This window comes from Pelodiscus sinensis, chromosome 5 (assembly GCF_049634645.1).
Source record: "Pelodiscus sinensis isolate JC-2024 chromosome 5, ASM4963464v1, whole genome shotgun sequence".
NCBI classification, from domain to species: Eukaryota; Metazoa; Chordata; order Testudines; family Trionychidae; genus Pelodiscus; species Pelodiscus sinensis.
In genome coordinates, this window is record NC_134715.1 from 123,478,079 (window position 1) to 123,495,340 (window position 17,262).

General features: G+C 40.6%; 1 protein-coding gene across 4 annotated transcripts in view; it reads right to left on the reverse strand.

Moving 5' to 3' along the window:
- EIF2AK3 (eukaryotic translation initiation factor 2 alpha kinase 3) overlaps positions 1-17,262 on the reverse strand; it is a 70,804-nt gene that overhangs the window by 37,562 nt on the left and 15,980 nt on the right. For all 4 annotated transcript variants that reach the window (XR_012904441.1, XM_025185612.2, XM_075930964.1 and 1 more), the window contains exons 3-5: positions 6,665-6,859; positions 4,663-4,793; positions 226-460 (exon numbers count right to left, since the gene is read on the reverse strand). Coding sequence is in view for 3 of the 4 variants with exons in the window: in XM_075930964.1 (XP_075787079.1) it covers positions 226-460; positions 4,663-4,793; positions 6,665-6,859 (561 nt within the window). In the remaining variant the exon portion in view is untranslated. The remainder of the gene's footprint in view (positions 1-225; positions 461-4,662; positions 4,794-6,664; positions 6,860-17,262) is intronic.

Below are 17,262 nucleotides of genomic sequence, written 5' to 3' on the forward strand. Positions count from 1 at the left end.
ATAAATTTACCAGATATTTGTAATTCTTATGCTTGAAAATCCATGATTCAGTTCATAGCTGTTCAATAGCTCAAAAAACCCCACACTTCAATACAAAATCGTACAAGGAGATATGCAGTTTTTTCACCCAAGCAGATGTGACCTAAATTAAAATGCATGACATTTTCCTGTAATGCTGTAAAACTTAAGTTTCCATAAAATGTAATACTTCCCCATCTCCAGTACCTGGTATTCCCATTCCAGATGTCCTCCCTGCTTATTAAAAGCCATAACCTTCCAGTCCGCTACTGAGACCTTTATCACTGTATCCTTCATCACAGCCTCCTGCTCTTCCACATCCGAAATGATTTTAGACTCTTCTCTGTTTATACTGGATTTAAAATTGCTCTCAATAAATCCCACGCTAGTTTCGATGTCTGGAACATAGCGCAGTTCAAAGTGACCAACACTAAAATTCCACCTTAAAGTTAAAAAGAAAAAAGATTTCTCGAAAAGAGGTTTAAAAGGGAGCCCCAACCACCCATCTTAGAAATCTGGAAATGAAACTTGATAAGACATTTTACTAGCATTTCTGCAGTAAATTCTGATAGTCCTTTGAACTAAAATGCACCTCTAGAGGGAGTATTAACACACTTAACTATAGCATTTCCAGAATGCAAGCCACAACGCAAATATACAGTTATTTTCAACTCAAAATGACTTGAGTTGAGAAGCTGAAGTAACTGAAGAGACATCGAAGTGTAATGCAGGAAGGAGGAAGGAGAAGCAAACATTAAGGATTATAATCAGACTACTAAATACTAGTGTAGCTGTTTACCAGGAAAGATAATAGTAACAAATACATTAGGATGTAAAGAAACAATACTTTAAAAGCTATGTCTGCAATTTATTGATAAGAACATCAGTGTAACTAGAACTGCTCATCCCTTAATCTAACCTATTCAGAAACTAGACTGAATTTTTGTAGACAGACTATATCATCCATGTGGCTCACAATAGTGCTGTATCCTAGATGCCAGAATTAGTTTTATAGTACAAATATACAAAGGCAGAAATGTTGAAAACTATTCTCATTAATGGAAAGACTGTTAAGTATTTCTCTGATACAATGCAGAACAATGTTAGAGTGGTTTAGACACTCAACATTTGGATAGCTGTTCACCTTGAATGACAAAAGGGGCAAAATATTTATTCATAAGTAAGAATACCTTTGTGTGCCCAAAGAAATCTAGAACTATAGTGTAAACTTTCCAGGGCCCACAGACTGCCTGTATAAAAAGGAATACATTTATGTACAAGGTATGTTCAACTTTTAACTTTTTCTACTGACATTTATATAAAAAAGCTTCTATTTTGGACCAAAACGAAAGCTACCATATAAACACTCCACTGGAGATGCAGTGTTGCCTGAGAAGGAACATTGCTTTTTGATCTCTCTCTCTCTCAGATAGAGGGACTTAGATGAATCAGATGCCAGAATGACTCCTGGGAGCAATGAAAGAAGAAATGAGGCAGCTACTGGTCAGTGCTAATTACAAAAAAACCCAGAGATTCCCAGCTTCCAAATTACAGCCAAGAACTGCTAACTTTCTGGGCAGGCTGCGAAGTCCACTTTTGGCTTTTTAGGTAGAATTGGACGTGGGGTGTAGAGAAGTTTTATTATCCTCATATTAGTTTGTGGATATTTACTGTGTCAATATGAGAGGAGTCCTTTTGCTATATTTTGTTCTATGTATTTTAACCTTATGGAATAGAAAAAACGTTTAAAAAAGTTTTTTAAGTTGAAATATAGATAGTGTAGGAGAGGAGTGAGGAGAGTCATTTTAGACTTGATTTCTTATCAACAGGTAATATCTGAAGGTGGAAATAATCATGAAGTGATGGATGTCATCATTCTAAAGAAAAGAAGGAGAGAACAGGAGAATAAGGACACTGGACTTCAAAAAAAGCAGGTTGAACAAATAGAGAACTGGTACATAAGGTCAAATGAAAGGAAATCTAAGGGAAAAAGATCAGGAGAACTCAGTTTCTGAAAGCAACAGTATTAGAAGCACAACAGCAAACTATGCTAATGTGGAGCCATGATAAAAAGGGGCCAAGATAGCTACTTCAGGAGCTCTTTCATGATCTGAAAATCAACAGAGAAACCTACAAAAAGAGAAAATAAAGACAAACTACTAAGAGGAGTACGAAAGAATAGCACAAGCGTGTAGGGACAAAATGAGTTGTATCTAGCAAGGGACAAAAAAGATAAGAAGAAGAGGATCAATATATTAGGACCAAGAGAAAGATCAAGGAAAGTGTAGATCCTCTACTTAACAGGGAAAAAAAGCTGACAATATTAAGAAGTTTGAAGTGTTTGCCTGTTTTGCTTTGTTTTTCATTAAAATGGTTAATTGTGACCAGATGCTTAACACAACATTAACAAGGAAGAAGGAACACAAGTAAAACTGGGAAAGAAAAGGTATGGGGATATTTTGATAAATTAGATGTACTCACAAAGGCAGGCCTGATGAAAGTCATCCTACAGTATCTAAAGAATTAGCTGAAGCAGTTTTGGAACCTTATCAACTCTATGAGAACTCCTGGAGGACAGGTGAGGTCCCCAAGGACTAGAGAAGCGGAAACACAGTACCTATTTTTAACTAGGGGAACAACGAGGACACAGGAAAGGATAGACCTGTCAGCCTAACTTTGATATTTGGAAAGATATTTGAACAATTTATTAAACAATCAAACTGCAAGCTCCTATAAGACAACAGGGGGATAAGGAATAGCCATCATGGATTTGTCAAGTACAAATCATGCCAAACCAACCTAATTTATTTCTTTGGCAGCGTTAATGACTAACGTATAGAAGGGAGCAGCAGACACAATACATCTTCATTTTAGTAATGTTTTTGACAGTTTCACATGACATTCTCATAAGCAAACTAACGAAATAGAGAGTCTAAATTAAATTATAATAAAATGGGTGCACAGCTAGTTGAAATACCATAGTCAATTACTGATGGTTCACGCTCTAAATGAGAGGGCATATCAAGCATGGCCCTAAACTACTGAGTTTCTTCACTGCCCAAGTTGAGAAAGAGCTTATAAAATTGGTAAATACCACCAAATGGGAGGGGTTGCAAGCACTTTGGAGGGCCACATTAAAATTTAAAGTAACCTTTCCAAAATGGAGCACTGGTCTGAATTCAACAAGGTGATAGTCAATAAAGTCAAGTGCAATGTACTACACTCAGAAAAAGTTAAAATCCAATACACAACTACAAAATAGGGAATAATTAACTATGTGGAAGTAAAGCAGAAAAGGAACTGGGGGGTCGAGTGGATCACAAACTGAATATGAATCAATGTGAAACAACTGCAAAAAAAGCCTAATATTTTGTGTAGTGTATAACAGAAGTGTCATATGTAAGACGGAATTGTCTTGAATTGCTCTATTCAACATGGGTGAGGCCTCGGCTGGAGTATTGTGGTCTAGTTCTGGGCACCACACCTTAATAAAGATGTGGATAATTTAGAGAGAGTCCAGAGTAGAGTTACAAAAAAGATTTTAAAAAGCTGACCAAGGAGGTGGTTAAAAAAGACTGGGCACATTTACTTTTGAGAAAAGACGATTAAGAAGGGACCTGATAAATCTTTATATACCTTAAAAGGTTGTTTTGAAAATTGATTATCATCCTTTTCATTATGTCCACTGACATGTAATGGACAAGTAATGTACATAATGTGCAGCAAGGAGTTTTAGATTACATCTTAGAAAAAGCTTGCTAACTATAAGGTTAAATTTAGCTCAAGGGAATTTGTGGATTCCCATCAGAGGAGGTTTTTACGAAGAGGCTGGACAAACACCTGCCAGGGTTAGGCTAGGTTTACTTTAACCTGTCTCAGCACAGGTATTTGATGTGAAGACTCTAAGTTCCTTCTAGCCCTCCATTTCTATGATCCCATATTAAGTAAGTGCAATGGTGTGACTACATGTGCACTATTCTGATCTCCATGGCTTTGTAAGGAGTACAGAAAAGTTGTAATAAGTGACCAGCCAAAATAAAGGACTTTGAAAAACAGGCATTACATTATAAACAAATTAAATGTTTTTATTCTATAGGGTTACATTGAAAATGACAAGTGTAAAACCTGAGTATAAAAATAACCAAAAGATTATCGAGGTGGGGAAAAGAACACTGAAAAACAGCAATAAAATTGAGAACAATTTGCTTAAATTGGAAAAGGACACATTTCAATTTGTATATTCAAAACTACTGTTATCAGTCAAATACTGTTAAGAGTGGTCTCTTCGGCAAGCTGACTAGATGTATTTAGGTCCAATGAAAAGTCATTCCCATTTGATATAAGAAAGGTAGAGTAAATGTCGAGGGAAATCCTTTCCTACTTAATTATCTATGACCCAAGCTGGAGTCTGATGTTAAAGAGGTCCTCAAAATGGCAGAAAGCACAGGGTTAGAACTCAAATGGCAGAAGCCTGACAGGTCTTTAGTGGGAAGGCTAAAACCCCATTAATTCCAACTTTAATAGGGGTAAAAAGCATGTCAAATCCAGAAACAATAAGCATTAAGGATGTGTGTTTGTCTCTGTGCATTACTGTCACACTGTCTTAAGAAGAGCTCCAAGACCACAAACTGTGCTTGTACATACTTCTCATTGCCGCTACGTGGCCCAACAGCACGAACTGTTTTCTGGGTTCGATGCAGGAGAAGAATATCTTCTTGTTCTGTCTCATCATCATCCCAGCGGCGACAGCCTATAGCTGAACAGATGTACTTCACCTAAGGGACGAGATAAGAAATTCACATAAACTTGGAATTTCAAAAGGACACCAACATGAAGCAAATGAGGTAGCTCAATTATGATATTTAGAGTTAACAAATCTTCAGAGACATGTTATGCTCCTTTACAGCAAAGTTATTTGGAGACCTTGGACAACATTTAAAAACTGACCAGTGATTTTGGGGCTCTTCATTTTTGGGTGGCTAATCTGATACAATCTGACACCTTAAATAGATCAGTTTTTCAGATGATGGGTGCTCAGAGAGCTGCAATTTTCAGAAAACACTAATAAGTCTCTGATTGGGGACCCATGATCACTAAGCACTTTTGAAAGTTTTGGTTATAGCAAATTCTTACATATTCTTATGTGACTTATACAGAAATCACACCACCACCATGATTAATATTCTCCAATTGTATCCTGACATTTATTAAAAATTCAGAAAATCCCTTCAGTAAGAAACAAAGAGCTCCATTCTCATGTCACATTACTTTCACATCAGTGTAACTTAAATGATTTCTAACTTGCTATTGCTGATTTAAACCAGGGTAACTTATCAAGTGTTGAAACAATGTTCTGTCTACGAACAGGTAACTCTCCTTCAATACTGCCTAGCTAGCCTGGAAAGTGATTAAGAGCATCTTAATTTACCTGCTGCGGTAATGCACTGACTTAAGCATTTCTGATCCTAAGGGACCTAGACAGGAATTCAGAAAATAATTCAAGTCTTCCAAGAAGGTAATCACCGTCAATACACCCTACAAAATGCTGTAAGTCACTCTAGCTCTGTGGCCAAGGAAAGTTGGACACTGCTTCTTGCTCAGAGCAACTTTGCTGCTTTGAGTTCTAGCCAGAAGTTAAAGTAGAAACCCAAAGAGCTCTTTTCCCTCCAACGCGGCAGCAAACATCATCTGCAGAACAGACAGTCCAACTGTCAAACAGATAGTCAAAAGGAACAAATGGACTCCACCCACTGCTGCAATCCCAGGTCTTTTAAAGCATTATCTTTAGAGACTGCTGTAAACTATTCCACCAAGGTGTACTACATTCAACCTGCTGCACTGAAGCACCTGGTTGGTTTAAAGAGAGCTGGTCAGGAAAGCACAGAGTTTCATGAGAAGTTTTCACAAAAGTTAAGTTAGTTCAAAATAGAACTGCTTTGTTTTTTCAATCCTCCACCTGATTTCCCATCCTTCAAGAAGTCATTCTCAAGATGGTGTTTGGTAAAAATTTAGTTTTAGCTAAGTGAACTTTTAACAATCATTTGACAGATATTCAATACAAATTCTGAAGACCCAGAAAGGTACACTTTTTTGTAAAAACAAAATGTTTCACCAAAGTGGACATTTTTTATGAATTTTCATAAAAGTTGCTTTTTGATAAAATAAATTATCATCTTCTGCAGCAGTCAATGTGGGTAGTTCTACTTACTAAAAGCCATAGAAGATAAGTAACAGTTCCTGTAAAAAGTACTAAAACCTTCCAGAAATCAGCACTAGACTGGTCAGATTTTGACATGCAACACACCCCTTATTTTTCAGCTTGACCTAAACTGTCTTTTTAGATTACAGAAAAGAAAAATCTAAACTGAAATTTATGTACCATTTACTTTTCTTGAAAGTTTGGGATGCTGAATTATCTACTAGGTTATCCATCAAACATAAATTTATACCAAATCCAGCCACCAGTAGAACTTGTTGATCAAAGAAGTTGCAAAGTTCCATGCAGTTTTACACTAGAATTAGATCTCCAGTTCTAAACCCTTTCCACCACCCCGCAACTCCAATTTTAGAAATAGTTCTTTAAAAAAAAAAAAAACCCACAACCCCACACACAGAAACACACCGACTTCCCCATTGTCAACATTACCTTCCCCGAGTATGAGCTCAGCCCGTATGTGGTCAGGGACTTTCCCCCAACCAAAACGACGTCATCTCCAAATTTGTAGGATGACTCAAGCAGAGATTCAACTGTGAAAGGAACAGCTTCCATACTTTCTCGATCACGATCCCACTGGAAAAGATCTCCATCCAAGGAAGGAATGATCATCTTATTCCCAAATACCTAAAAGCAATGAATAAAACTGAGTATCGAACATTTTTTCAAAATAGAACACATAATGCCAGGGAGCCACATGCATTTTTCTCAGAATCCAATACGGTGTTAGACAACATAACTTATTTTTTTCCAAACCATTAGAAAGGCTATCAAATCAGCATAAATAAAGTTAATTGAGTGTTTGCTTGTACATTTAAACCAAAGGCACAAAAATGATAAAACTTGCTATGTTCAATTTCAAAAAAGGGGGAGGGGGGAAGGGCTAGTACTATGTACCAGGTTTTAAGAGATTGCTAAATCTCTCACTACGTACAAAAACGTTTTTCCTGCTGCACGACAGAATGACATCATCAGGCTCTCGCGGCCAGAGAGACAGGGGATGGTGAGTGTAGCAAGCAGCGGGTGCAGCCCCCTAGTGTATTATAAAGTCAGTTGATAGAATAGCGTTCATCTAGTTTGTGTAAAGTATGATACTAAAGGGAAGCAACAATGTCTTTCTGTAGGAAGGTAACAGCCATTACTACAGCAGGTATGTGAAGCTTTCAAAAGAGTTATATTAGATATCACATTGCTTTTGCCCTTTGCTGTTTTCAGAGCCCACTGTCTGCTACCTATGATTCCTACATTTCCTGCCAGTATGATCAAGAGAGTGAATCCCATGAAAAGCAAAATTGTGAAGCAATATGGGAACTCTAATTTATACCATCATGCCTGCTCCAAAAGGTACCTATACATTATCCTATAAACCAGTCACAGTAATATTTAGGCTTAAAAGGGTTAAATTCACAGTCTGTGTTTTATTCCTGAGTTTCTGGCTTCCTACACAATTAGGTCTAGCCCCTCCCCCCCAACCAACCCAGAAACGTCCACCACCACCACACATTATACATTCTTCTAAAAGTAAAAATAATGTTCAACTAAATTTAAATTATTCCTTTTTCAACATATGGCAGGTCAAATAATTCTCAAGAGCAGAGAATTCTGTCTCCAGTACACTCAGATTTTGATAATAGGTCGGAAGTATGAGTCATCATCAATGAGCATTTGGGGACTTATTAACAATCTTATCACCCTGATAGCCCTTAACTAATTCCATGGAGCCACAATGGCTCTGCTATGTCAAGAATAGGTAGAAACTAACCTGCAATTTCCAATATGTGAATTAACATGACAAACCTTAATGCTATTTCAGAACCTGTCTCTGTTGTCAATGCCCAACAACGTGATTTAATTGAATATATGTCCTATGAAGTGCAAGCGCAAAGAAAACATCTGGTATATGTAGACTAGTGATCATCTAACAGAATCAGGGAAGATCATGCTTTACATTGCATTTTTTAAAACAGATACAAACTTTTACAAAACAAATCTAACAAAATACTTTTCAAGGCTTCTGCTATATTGTGAAGCTGCACAAACCATGCCCAGTAAATTTAAATATCACACCACTCCAGGTCCCCCTTAAGGGACTTTGTTCCAGGCTATAAAGTAGTGGTCTCCAACCTTTTTAAGCACAAGATCACTTTTTTCAATGTAAGTGTAATGAAAGATCTACTTCAAACCTACATTACCCTTGTGTGGCTTCCTCTCACCCCTTCTCCAAGGCCTCACTCTGCTCACTCCACTGCCCTTCCTCCCCCAATCTCATTCACTTTTACCACACTGGGGTAAGAGCGCAGGCTCTGGTCTTGGGCCAGGGGGCTCTAGAACTCCAGGGCCAACCCCACCACCTTCAGGGAGTCCCTTTATCCTGCCTTCCTAATGCAGGAGCCTGGCCCATCCCTGGGGCAGCACTGTGTTTGGCTGTCCCACTGCTCTCAGGGTAAGCAGGGCTTGAACCAAACACCCTGTGCTCCCCAGGTGAATGTTGTATCCCCTAAATCACACAAGAGCCCACCCCACTGCTCTGCTCTACCTTTGGTGGGTCCCTTATGCTGTGTTGGCTGTCTGGTCTTTCCCAGGGCATGGGGGGCTGAGACTTCAACCAACAACCCTGCCCTCCTCAGGCAAGTGTTGTTTCCCATGTCCACTCCAGAACCCACCCCAGCTCTCTACCTTCAGAGGATCCCTTGTTTTGTATCTGGTGGCTCCCAGGGTGGGGGGCTTGAGCTGTCTAGGGAGTGGAATGGGACTTGAACCCACCATGCTGTGTTCCCCAGGTGAATGCCCTAGCCCTAAGCCTCTACAAAACCCACCCCACCTCTCTACCTTCAGAAGGTCCCTTATCCTGCCTTCTTAATAGCGGTGTCAGCTCCATCCTTGGGGCAGCCAGTGCTGGCTCCCTAGCTGTTGCCTGAGTGTGCGGGGCGGGGGGAGGATTGAGCCCACCACTCTGTGCGCAAGAGGCTAATGCCCTATTCCCAAGTTCATTGAAGATCCCACTACACCTCTCTACCTTCAAGCCCCTCCTTCCCCACCCCCTGGTTGTGGGAGTGACCAGACAAAGGATAAAGGACCCTCTGAACGTAGGGAGGTGGGGTGGGTTCTTGAGTGGACTAGGGAATACAACATTTGCCTCGGGAGCACAGGGTTGAGGGCTTGAGTCCGATCACCCACCCAGGCAGCGGCTGAGCACCCAACACTAGCTGCCCCATGGATGGATCTGGCTTCTGCATTAGGAAGACAGGATAAGGACGCTCTGGAAGGAGGGAGGTGGAGTGGACTGGGGGGATAGAGCAGATGCCTGGGGAGGGCAGGGTGGTGGGTTCAAGCTCCACCCTAGGAGCAACCAGAAAGCTGCCCCAGGGATCGAACAGCAGAGGTAGGGCAGGCACACCACCGCCCTAGCCCTACACCACCCCTGAAAGCAGCTGGCATGTATAGCTGCAGCTCCATGTGCTGACCCTCATCTACAGGCACCAATCCCACAATCTCCACTGGTCACAGTTCTTCATTACTGATCAATGGGAGCTGCAGCAGTGGTGTCAGCAGGCAAGGACAGCATGTGGAGACCCCCTGCTCTGACATTCTCAGGGGCTGTAGGGACATGCCAGCCACCTCCAGGAGCACAATCAACCACAGGGATAATTACTCCAGACATGACAGAATAGGCATTTTAGAACTCACTACTCAAATAATTAAATGTAAGCGTAAGAGAGAAATGAAAGTTATGAAGTGCACAGACCGTCCAGTCAAAAACTAAAGCTAACCCACTTTGTAAGCAGCAAAAGTAGTAACAACCCCTCATGTATGTGCTGGGTCAGGAGCGGAGAGGGAAGGACAGTGTGTGTTTGTGAGAATGACAGAGACATACACTGTGTGTGTGTGACAGATGCATTGCCAAGCATCCTCCATCCCCTTCTCTCTGTATGGAGATGGGGTAAGGAGGGGGTGGGGGAGGGACGGACACCCTGACATCAGTGTTCCCTTCCCCCTCCCACACCTTGCACAGCAAGCAGGAGACTCCAAGGCAGAGGGCAGGAGAAGCACAACAGTAGGTGGAGGGGCAACTGAAGTTCCAGTGCTTGATAGCTTCCTGGCCAAACCAGTCAGGATCACCTGTCAGAAGCTCCAAGATCTATCAGTAGTTCCCGATCTACTGGTTGGTGACCACTACTATAAAGCAATTCAGTGACTGACCCTAGGACACAGCCTGACATCCTACTTCCTGAGCCTTGCCACTAGACAAAACAGCCACTTGGGCAGCCTCTACACTAGAAAATTTTTGCAGAAACTTCCATTTGTGCTCCTACCAGTTCAGCTGTAGTCAAGACTTTAGTGGTTCTTCACATTGACTATTTATGAATTAAATCTGCAAGTTAAAATTGCCTTACATACACAGAGCCTTAGTAAAATTTAAAATATTTTTTAAAAAATCAACTCAGTAACAATAAACTGATCTTACTCTCAGTAAAAATGAAATCAGCATTTGTATATGGTCTCGCTGTGCCATCAATGATTTTCTTCAATTATATCTGAGTCTACAGTTCAAATTCTAGCATGACCAGAGCTTATTAAATTCAACCGAAGTGAAATTCACATTAGCTTTTTTTAATGCATGAGCAAGACAGCAATTAAAATGATCACACTGATAAAGCAAGCCCTAAACAAAAAAGTACCCCATTTGAGAGGTCAGGACTTTTGTACTGATCAAACCAGAAAAGCTTTATCTTTGCGTGTGTCAACCTCTACTCATCTAAAGACACTCCCCATGGAGCAAAACAACTTTAAAAAACCCACAGAACTTTGCTCAAACATAGATGCTTTTGTTCATAAGATCTTTCCTGTGCATAATTATTTCCTAAAAACATTTAATTGGCAGGCATAATTAAAATATGATTCTGCTAATGTCTGAAGTACACTACAAAGCCGAGTGAAATACATTCCCTAGTTCCCAGACTTCACAAAATAAAACAGAAAAGACAAAAACGGGATATCTAGTTAGGGAACTGACAGTGAGAAGCATGAAAAAATGCTGCACTTTGGTTTACTGCTGATGTATAATTAAAAAAAAGCCCATATAATAACTAAAGCAAGAAAACAAGTACTTATGCAATACAGATCTACAGCATCATGTGGTTAAATAGAAAAACCAAGTAATGAGAGAATTAGCAGTTGTAAATTGCCATTTAAAATGATGAAAGAAGATTGCTCCCATGAAATACAGACTTAAATACTTGCAAAATCATCTTCTCAAAATAAGACTAACAAAGACTATATGCATTCTGGTGTCAACATTGTATTATGAACAGAATTTGAGCAAATTTTAAGGAGTTTTTTTGCTCAGTACAGAGGAATTACTAATTACAAACATATGTTTCGTAATATAAGTTTGTTTGTTAAAATGTATCATGCTGTAATTTTTGGTGAAGGATTCCAAACTATTATTTGAAGTCATAAAGCCTTACAAATGTACAGTTTATAAGAATGGAGTGAATCCAGTGGTCCATCACTGCTTGTGAATTTATAGACATTCTATTTTCACCCATGCAACTAATCCCAGCATTGAAGTGTTGTCTTGGGTTGGTGTTACTCTGCTTTGCACAAGCAAACTTGAATACTAAGACATTTAAATCACTTTCTCCCAGAATGTACAAGTCTCAGCATATCGGTAAAGAGCAGGCGAGAGACTGTTCGATCTTGGCAGCAGGTGCTTGAAGGAAAAAGCACGAACATAGACACACACAGCCAGATTGTGGAATCATTATACTTATGAACCTCTTATTCATGCATTTACAGTCAATGGGACTACTCACATGAGAAAGTGCTCACTCCATGTAGTACATTTGGCCATATACATATTTACATCAGTATATTCATGGAGTAAGAAATAATAAAACTGAAATACTATGATGTTGCAAGTTCTACATTTTAATCAGTTATTCAAAAGAATTAATGCAGAAATAGCTTCTGTACTGTTATTTCAATGAACTTCAGAGACCAAAATGGATTTACAGTATTACACCATCTGTTTGGCAAGAGGTAAATCTTAATGAGGGAGGACACTTGATTTTTTTTTTTCTAGAGTGTATCTGTACTCAACCGGTGTGAAGCAGGTTTGATACAAAGCTTTTGAATTTCTCTCTGTTTACAACACCTGCAGCTTAGGAATGATAGATATATGTTGAAAATGTTTTAATACCATCTTACTTGCAAGGTCAATACAAACACAGAGAATTAGTACCAGAATTTGTACTAGTTCTCTGAACTGTTACCCAACGTACCCGAGGAAGTAGAAAGGGACTATTCCTTGAGAGCAACAGAAATCAGCATCGGCATTCAACTCAGGTAAAGAAATGACATCACCCTCTCTCTCAAAAGCATTACCTCACCTCCTAATCCAAGGAGTGAGTCACACAGGCAGTCAGCTGCAAATCTCTTGGCACAGCAAATGTAGGTTACCAAGATGCACTTATGCATTCCTCTGATCTGTCAATGTAAATAGCTATTTGTTCTGCTTCACTGGTCAGCAATATGGCACATAATTGTTAAGTGGCTTGTCTTTCAGAGGTAACACTTTAAATACACATTCTAACTGTGGAGTTCAAGTAAGAGTTTTTAAGTTGAAATTCATACATTGGCTGGCAGTATCATCCCAGGCAGCCAATTGGAATCAGTCTCTGAACAATCACCAAGCAGGATGATGAGGTAATGCAATTTCTACAAGCTTTAGCAAAAAAAGCAAGAAGGCATAACAACAAGAAATGGCACATGCTACCAGGGAATTCATTGTCTAGACTGTTGACTGGAAAAGGAGGGCATCACGCATGAGATTCCAGTACAGGCTGACAGGGAAGGAGTAAAGCTACCATTTCATTTTTAGGAAGGGGCTTACATGAACAGACTTCAAAGGAATCTGAGTGCTAAAGTTTCTATAAGTTATTGAATAGAAAATTATTCCTACATTTCGTTCTATGACCAAAGTCTTGCTGTAGGAAGCAGTGTCACAACACGTTCATGTGCAAACACAAGAGCTTGATGGAATCTGATGCCAGAAAAAATGTCTAAATGTTCCTGTTTCAGATTTGCTGAACTTCCATATGATAACAAAAATATAGAAGACAAGTGAAGTAAAATGTCTTTGTTAGGGTAATTTGACAATTCTAAAGACAATTTTTTAATTTATATTTTTTTGTTTTTCAAGTATATTGTGTTGTGATTGTGAATGACTTCTAGCTCCTGACTGGTTGAGCCTAACCACTATAGTCAATAATGTTAAAAATATAAATATAAACAAACTTGTTTCTCTTAGTGATTGGTTGAACAAGAAGTAGGACTAAGTGTACTTGTGAGCCCTAAAGTTTTGCACTGTTGTGCTTTGGAGTGCAGTTATGTACCAAAAACCTCATTTGTAAGTTGTGTTTTCACAATGGAGATTGCATTACAATACTTATATGAGGTGAACTGAAAAATATTATAATTTTTAAGTTCAACTTTCATGATAAAGAGATGGCACTACAGTCTTTGCATTAAGTGAATTGAAAAATGCTATTTTTATTTTTATATATTTAAATATTTATAATAAATACAAAGTGGGTACTGTATACTTTGTATTCTGTGTTATAACATAGGTTTGAAGCACAAAAAAATCTAAAGATTTATATAAATGGTATTCCATTATTCTGTAAGAGCATAATTAAACACACAGTTAATTTTTGTATCTCTTGACAGCCCCAGCATCTGTAAAACCTAACAACATCCCTTCACATACAAGATGAATATGTCACACACAAAATTATAAGACTTTATATACAAATTAAAACTAGAATTCAGTGCCATCCTTCCCTCCAAAAACATTCCTATACAGCCTCCTAATAGACGTTTTAGGGGCAAATAATTTTAAGAGCCTGACAAATCTGAGTACAGCTGTATAACAGGGGTGCTCCTGATGGTAGGGGCAGAGGTTGGCAGCCTGAGGGCTCATGCCTAGTTGTGTGTGTTAGGTTCTTTCAAAAAAATAAAATTAAATAAAAAAAATCCATATTTCAGATTTTTTTTCCCCCCTTCCCATTCTTTGGTGTGCAGGGAAGGGGTTTGGTCTCCTTTCTCTGATGCCTCAGGGTTGGAAATGGGACAATGAATAGGGTGGGTCAGTGTTCTGTGAGGCACTGGTGGCAGTGGCCTGTAATACACAGGAGGTAAGACTGGATGATCTGATAGTTTCTTCTAGTCTTCATCTCTACGATTCTAAGCGATTATACTAAAATAACTAGCTGACTCCACTTCAAGCTACGTATTTTGATGCAGGAATGAGACACATTTCTGCCTCAGACTTGGTGACAAAAAAAAGAGTGATTCTGAAGCATACTAACTTATGTCCCATTTCTCCAAAGCTGTATCAACAATTACACCATGTACAGTGACAGTGCATTAAGAGCTATTCTTTGCCCAACATATGAAACAAAACAGAACCTTGATTATCCAAAATGGAGTTTTTAGTTGAACAGAGATCAGTTATCATAGACAAGGATCAACCTAAGACAAGGACCACCATCCTGGGTAAGATCAAGAGTCCTTTTGGCTCAGTACTCTGTCCAACAATGGCCAATGCCAGGTGCCCCAGAGGGAATGAACAGAACAGGGAATCATCCAGTGATCCTTCCCCTGTCGCCTTTTCCCAGGCCTGACAAACAGACTTAGGGACACTCTCCCTGCATATCCTGGCTAATAACAATCAATGGGCAACTCCTTAAATGTTCATTCATAAAGAACTTAAAACAATAATTCTACCCTGTGATGAGGTGTCCACGTCGTACTGGTCTGAAAGGGGTTAAGGGAGCCATGGGAAGGCTGCACAGAAAGCAGCCAGCAGGAGAAGCACTGCAAGGAGCAGCTAATCAGGGCTGGGCAGGCCCATATATGAAGAGCTGCAGGGCAGAGTGGAGACAATTGCTCTCTGGAGCTTGAGGAGGAAGAACTGGCTGCCTTGCAGAAGGAAAAAGCAAGCAAGCTGGCACCTTGCACAAAATGGTATTGGGCAGCATCAGGGAAGCGAGAGTGAGCTCCCAGCCAACTGCTAAAAGTAGCATATGGAGGCCCGAAGATATGGATGGAGGAGGTGCTGGCTCAGAGAAATAGACTGGAGAGATTGGACAGATGTAGCATATGGATGTCGCTGGGCTGGGACTGGAGAAATGTGTGGGCCTGGGTCCCCCTCCAATCCTCACTCACCACTAAGGAACAGGGATGTGAGTTATTACTCACTTTCCCACTCCCTACTGCTTCTATATCAGAGGCAACAAGGGTGGGTAGGGGGAGGAAGGAGGAGGACCTGGTTGCGGGGGTGGGGGAATTGGAGGCAGACCTGCAGGTTCCCATGGGCCATGTGAGCTAACTCCACTATGGCTCCGCACTTTAAATGATCAAGGGGTCATTTGTGACTACAGCTTCTTATGTCTCTCTCCTCCCTCCCCCCCAATCCATTCCATATCCTCGCAGAGCAGCATGCCCCACGCCTGCCACAACCAGGGGCTGTTCCAGTCTGGCTGCTCCAGCCGCATGGAGCTACTGGCTCCAAGCCCACGCAGGCTGGGAGTTGGCAGCCGCATAGAAGAGGGGAGGGAGGCTGCCAGGTCCCAGACCACACAGGGTCACAGGCTGGGAGTCGGCAGCCTCATAGAAGAGGGGAGGGAGGCTGCCAGCTCCCAAACCACACAGGGTCACAGGCTGGGAGTCGGCAACCCTTCCCACTTCTCTGTTGACACTTCCGCCCTTCACGAGGCTGCTGACCCCAAGCTCAGGGTAATGCTTACATTTAAAGTGCAGAGCTGCAGCATCCCAGGGGCAGCGCGAGGTGGGACTGTTCAGTCCCGGTTCACGCTACCCCCAGGAGCTACCGTGGGGTAACCCTCTGCACTTTAAAATGTAGGTACTAGGATTGCCAGATTGTTTAAAAAAAAAAAAAAAAAAAAAAAAAACTTGCAGGGGCCAAAATGTGATTGTGGCCCCTTTAATTGCCGTGTGTCCCAAGTAGGATTCAGTCAGGCACAGCATGAGTGCTCCCAGGGCTAGCTGGGGGCTATGCCGGGGAAAGCGGCAAGTGCTTCCAAAAAAGGGGGACAGCAAGACGTATTGGTGTGTACCATCACAAAAAGAGCACTGCATTATGCTCATGCATTCGAAGTGTCTCAGGTTACTATCTCAGTGACATCTGGTCAAACCCAATGGTTTTCTTCCTCCTCCTGCTCAACTGCTCAATTTCAGTAGTCTTAGGCACTATCTGTAACTGGGGTGGCCAAACATACTGACTCTCCAAGCAGCATATGATAATCTTCAGTAGTTCAGGAGCCAGGGCACATGACTTAGCACTTCTGCCCTGCGGGAGGAACCTGCCAGGGCTTCACACCTGCTTCCGCTGAAAGCCCCAGCCAATGCCTTCTACAGGGCTAAAGCCCGAGACTTTGGTCCCTTGTAGACAAAAAACCCTACTGCACCACCCCACTGCAAAGTAGATGTCCCAAGCTCTCCCCATCCCAAAGCATGGTAGCTGGAAAAAGGGAAGGGCATGGGGAGGGGAGGGACACATTAACTGTGAAAGAGCAGCAGTTTGGCCAACTCAGTCTATAACCACAGCATATAAAAAGTCAGAAAAGGCATGAGATCAAGTATTCAGGGGTGTCATTTTAAGCTTTACAGGCTGTGTATGACAATGTTATCACCTCTACATTAACATACCACCTCTCAAAATTATTACATGCCCCCCATCTGCTCTCCATACTCAGAAACACAAGCTTATAGAATACAAACTTTAGAAGTAGGTCAGTGTTTCATTCCATTACTACATTATGAATCAATTATTAAGAATTGCTACATTGGTTTTTTAAGTTGGATATGCAGAAATGGAATTTACACAGCAAGTTCTTAATCTATTATAGTTTAGAGCAACCAATGTCACCTTCTTAAGGCCTGAATGAAAATACAAGATACATGGCTGTAATAGTACTACATCACAAGATTCCAGGACATCAATC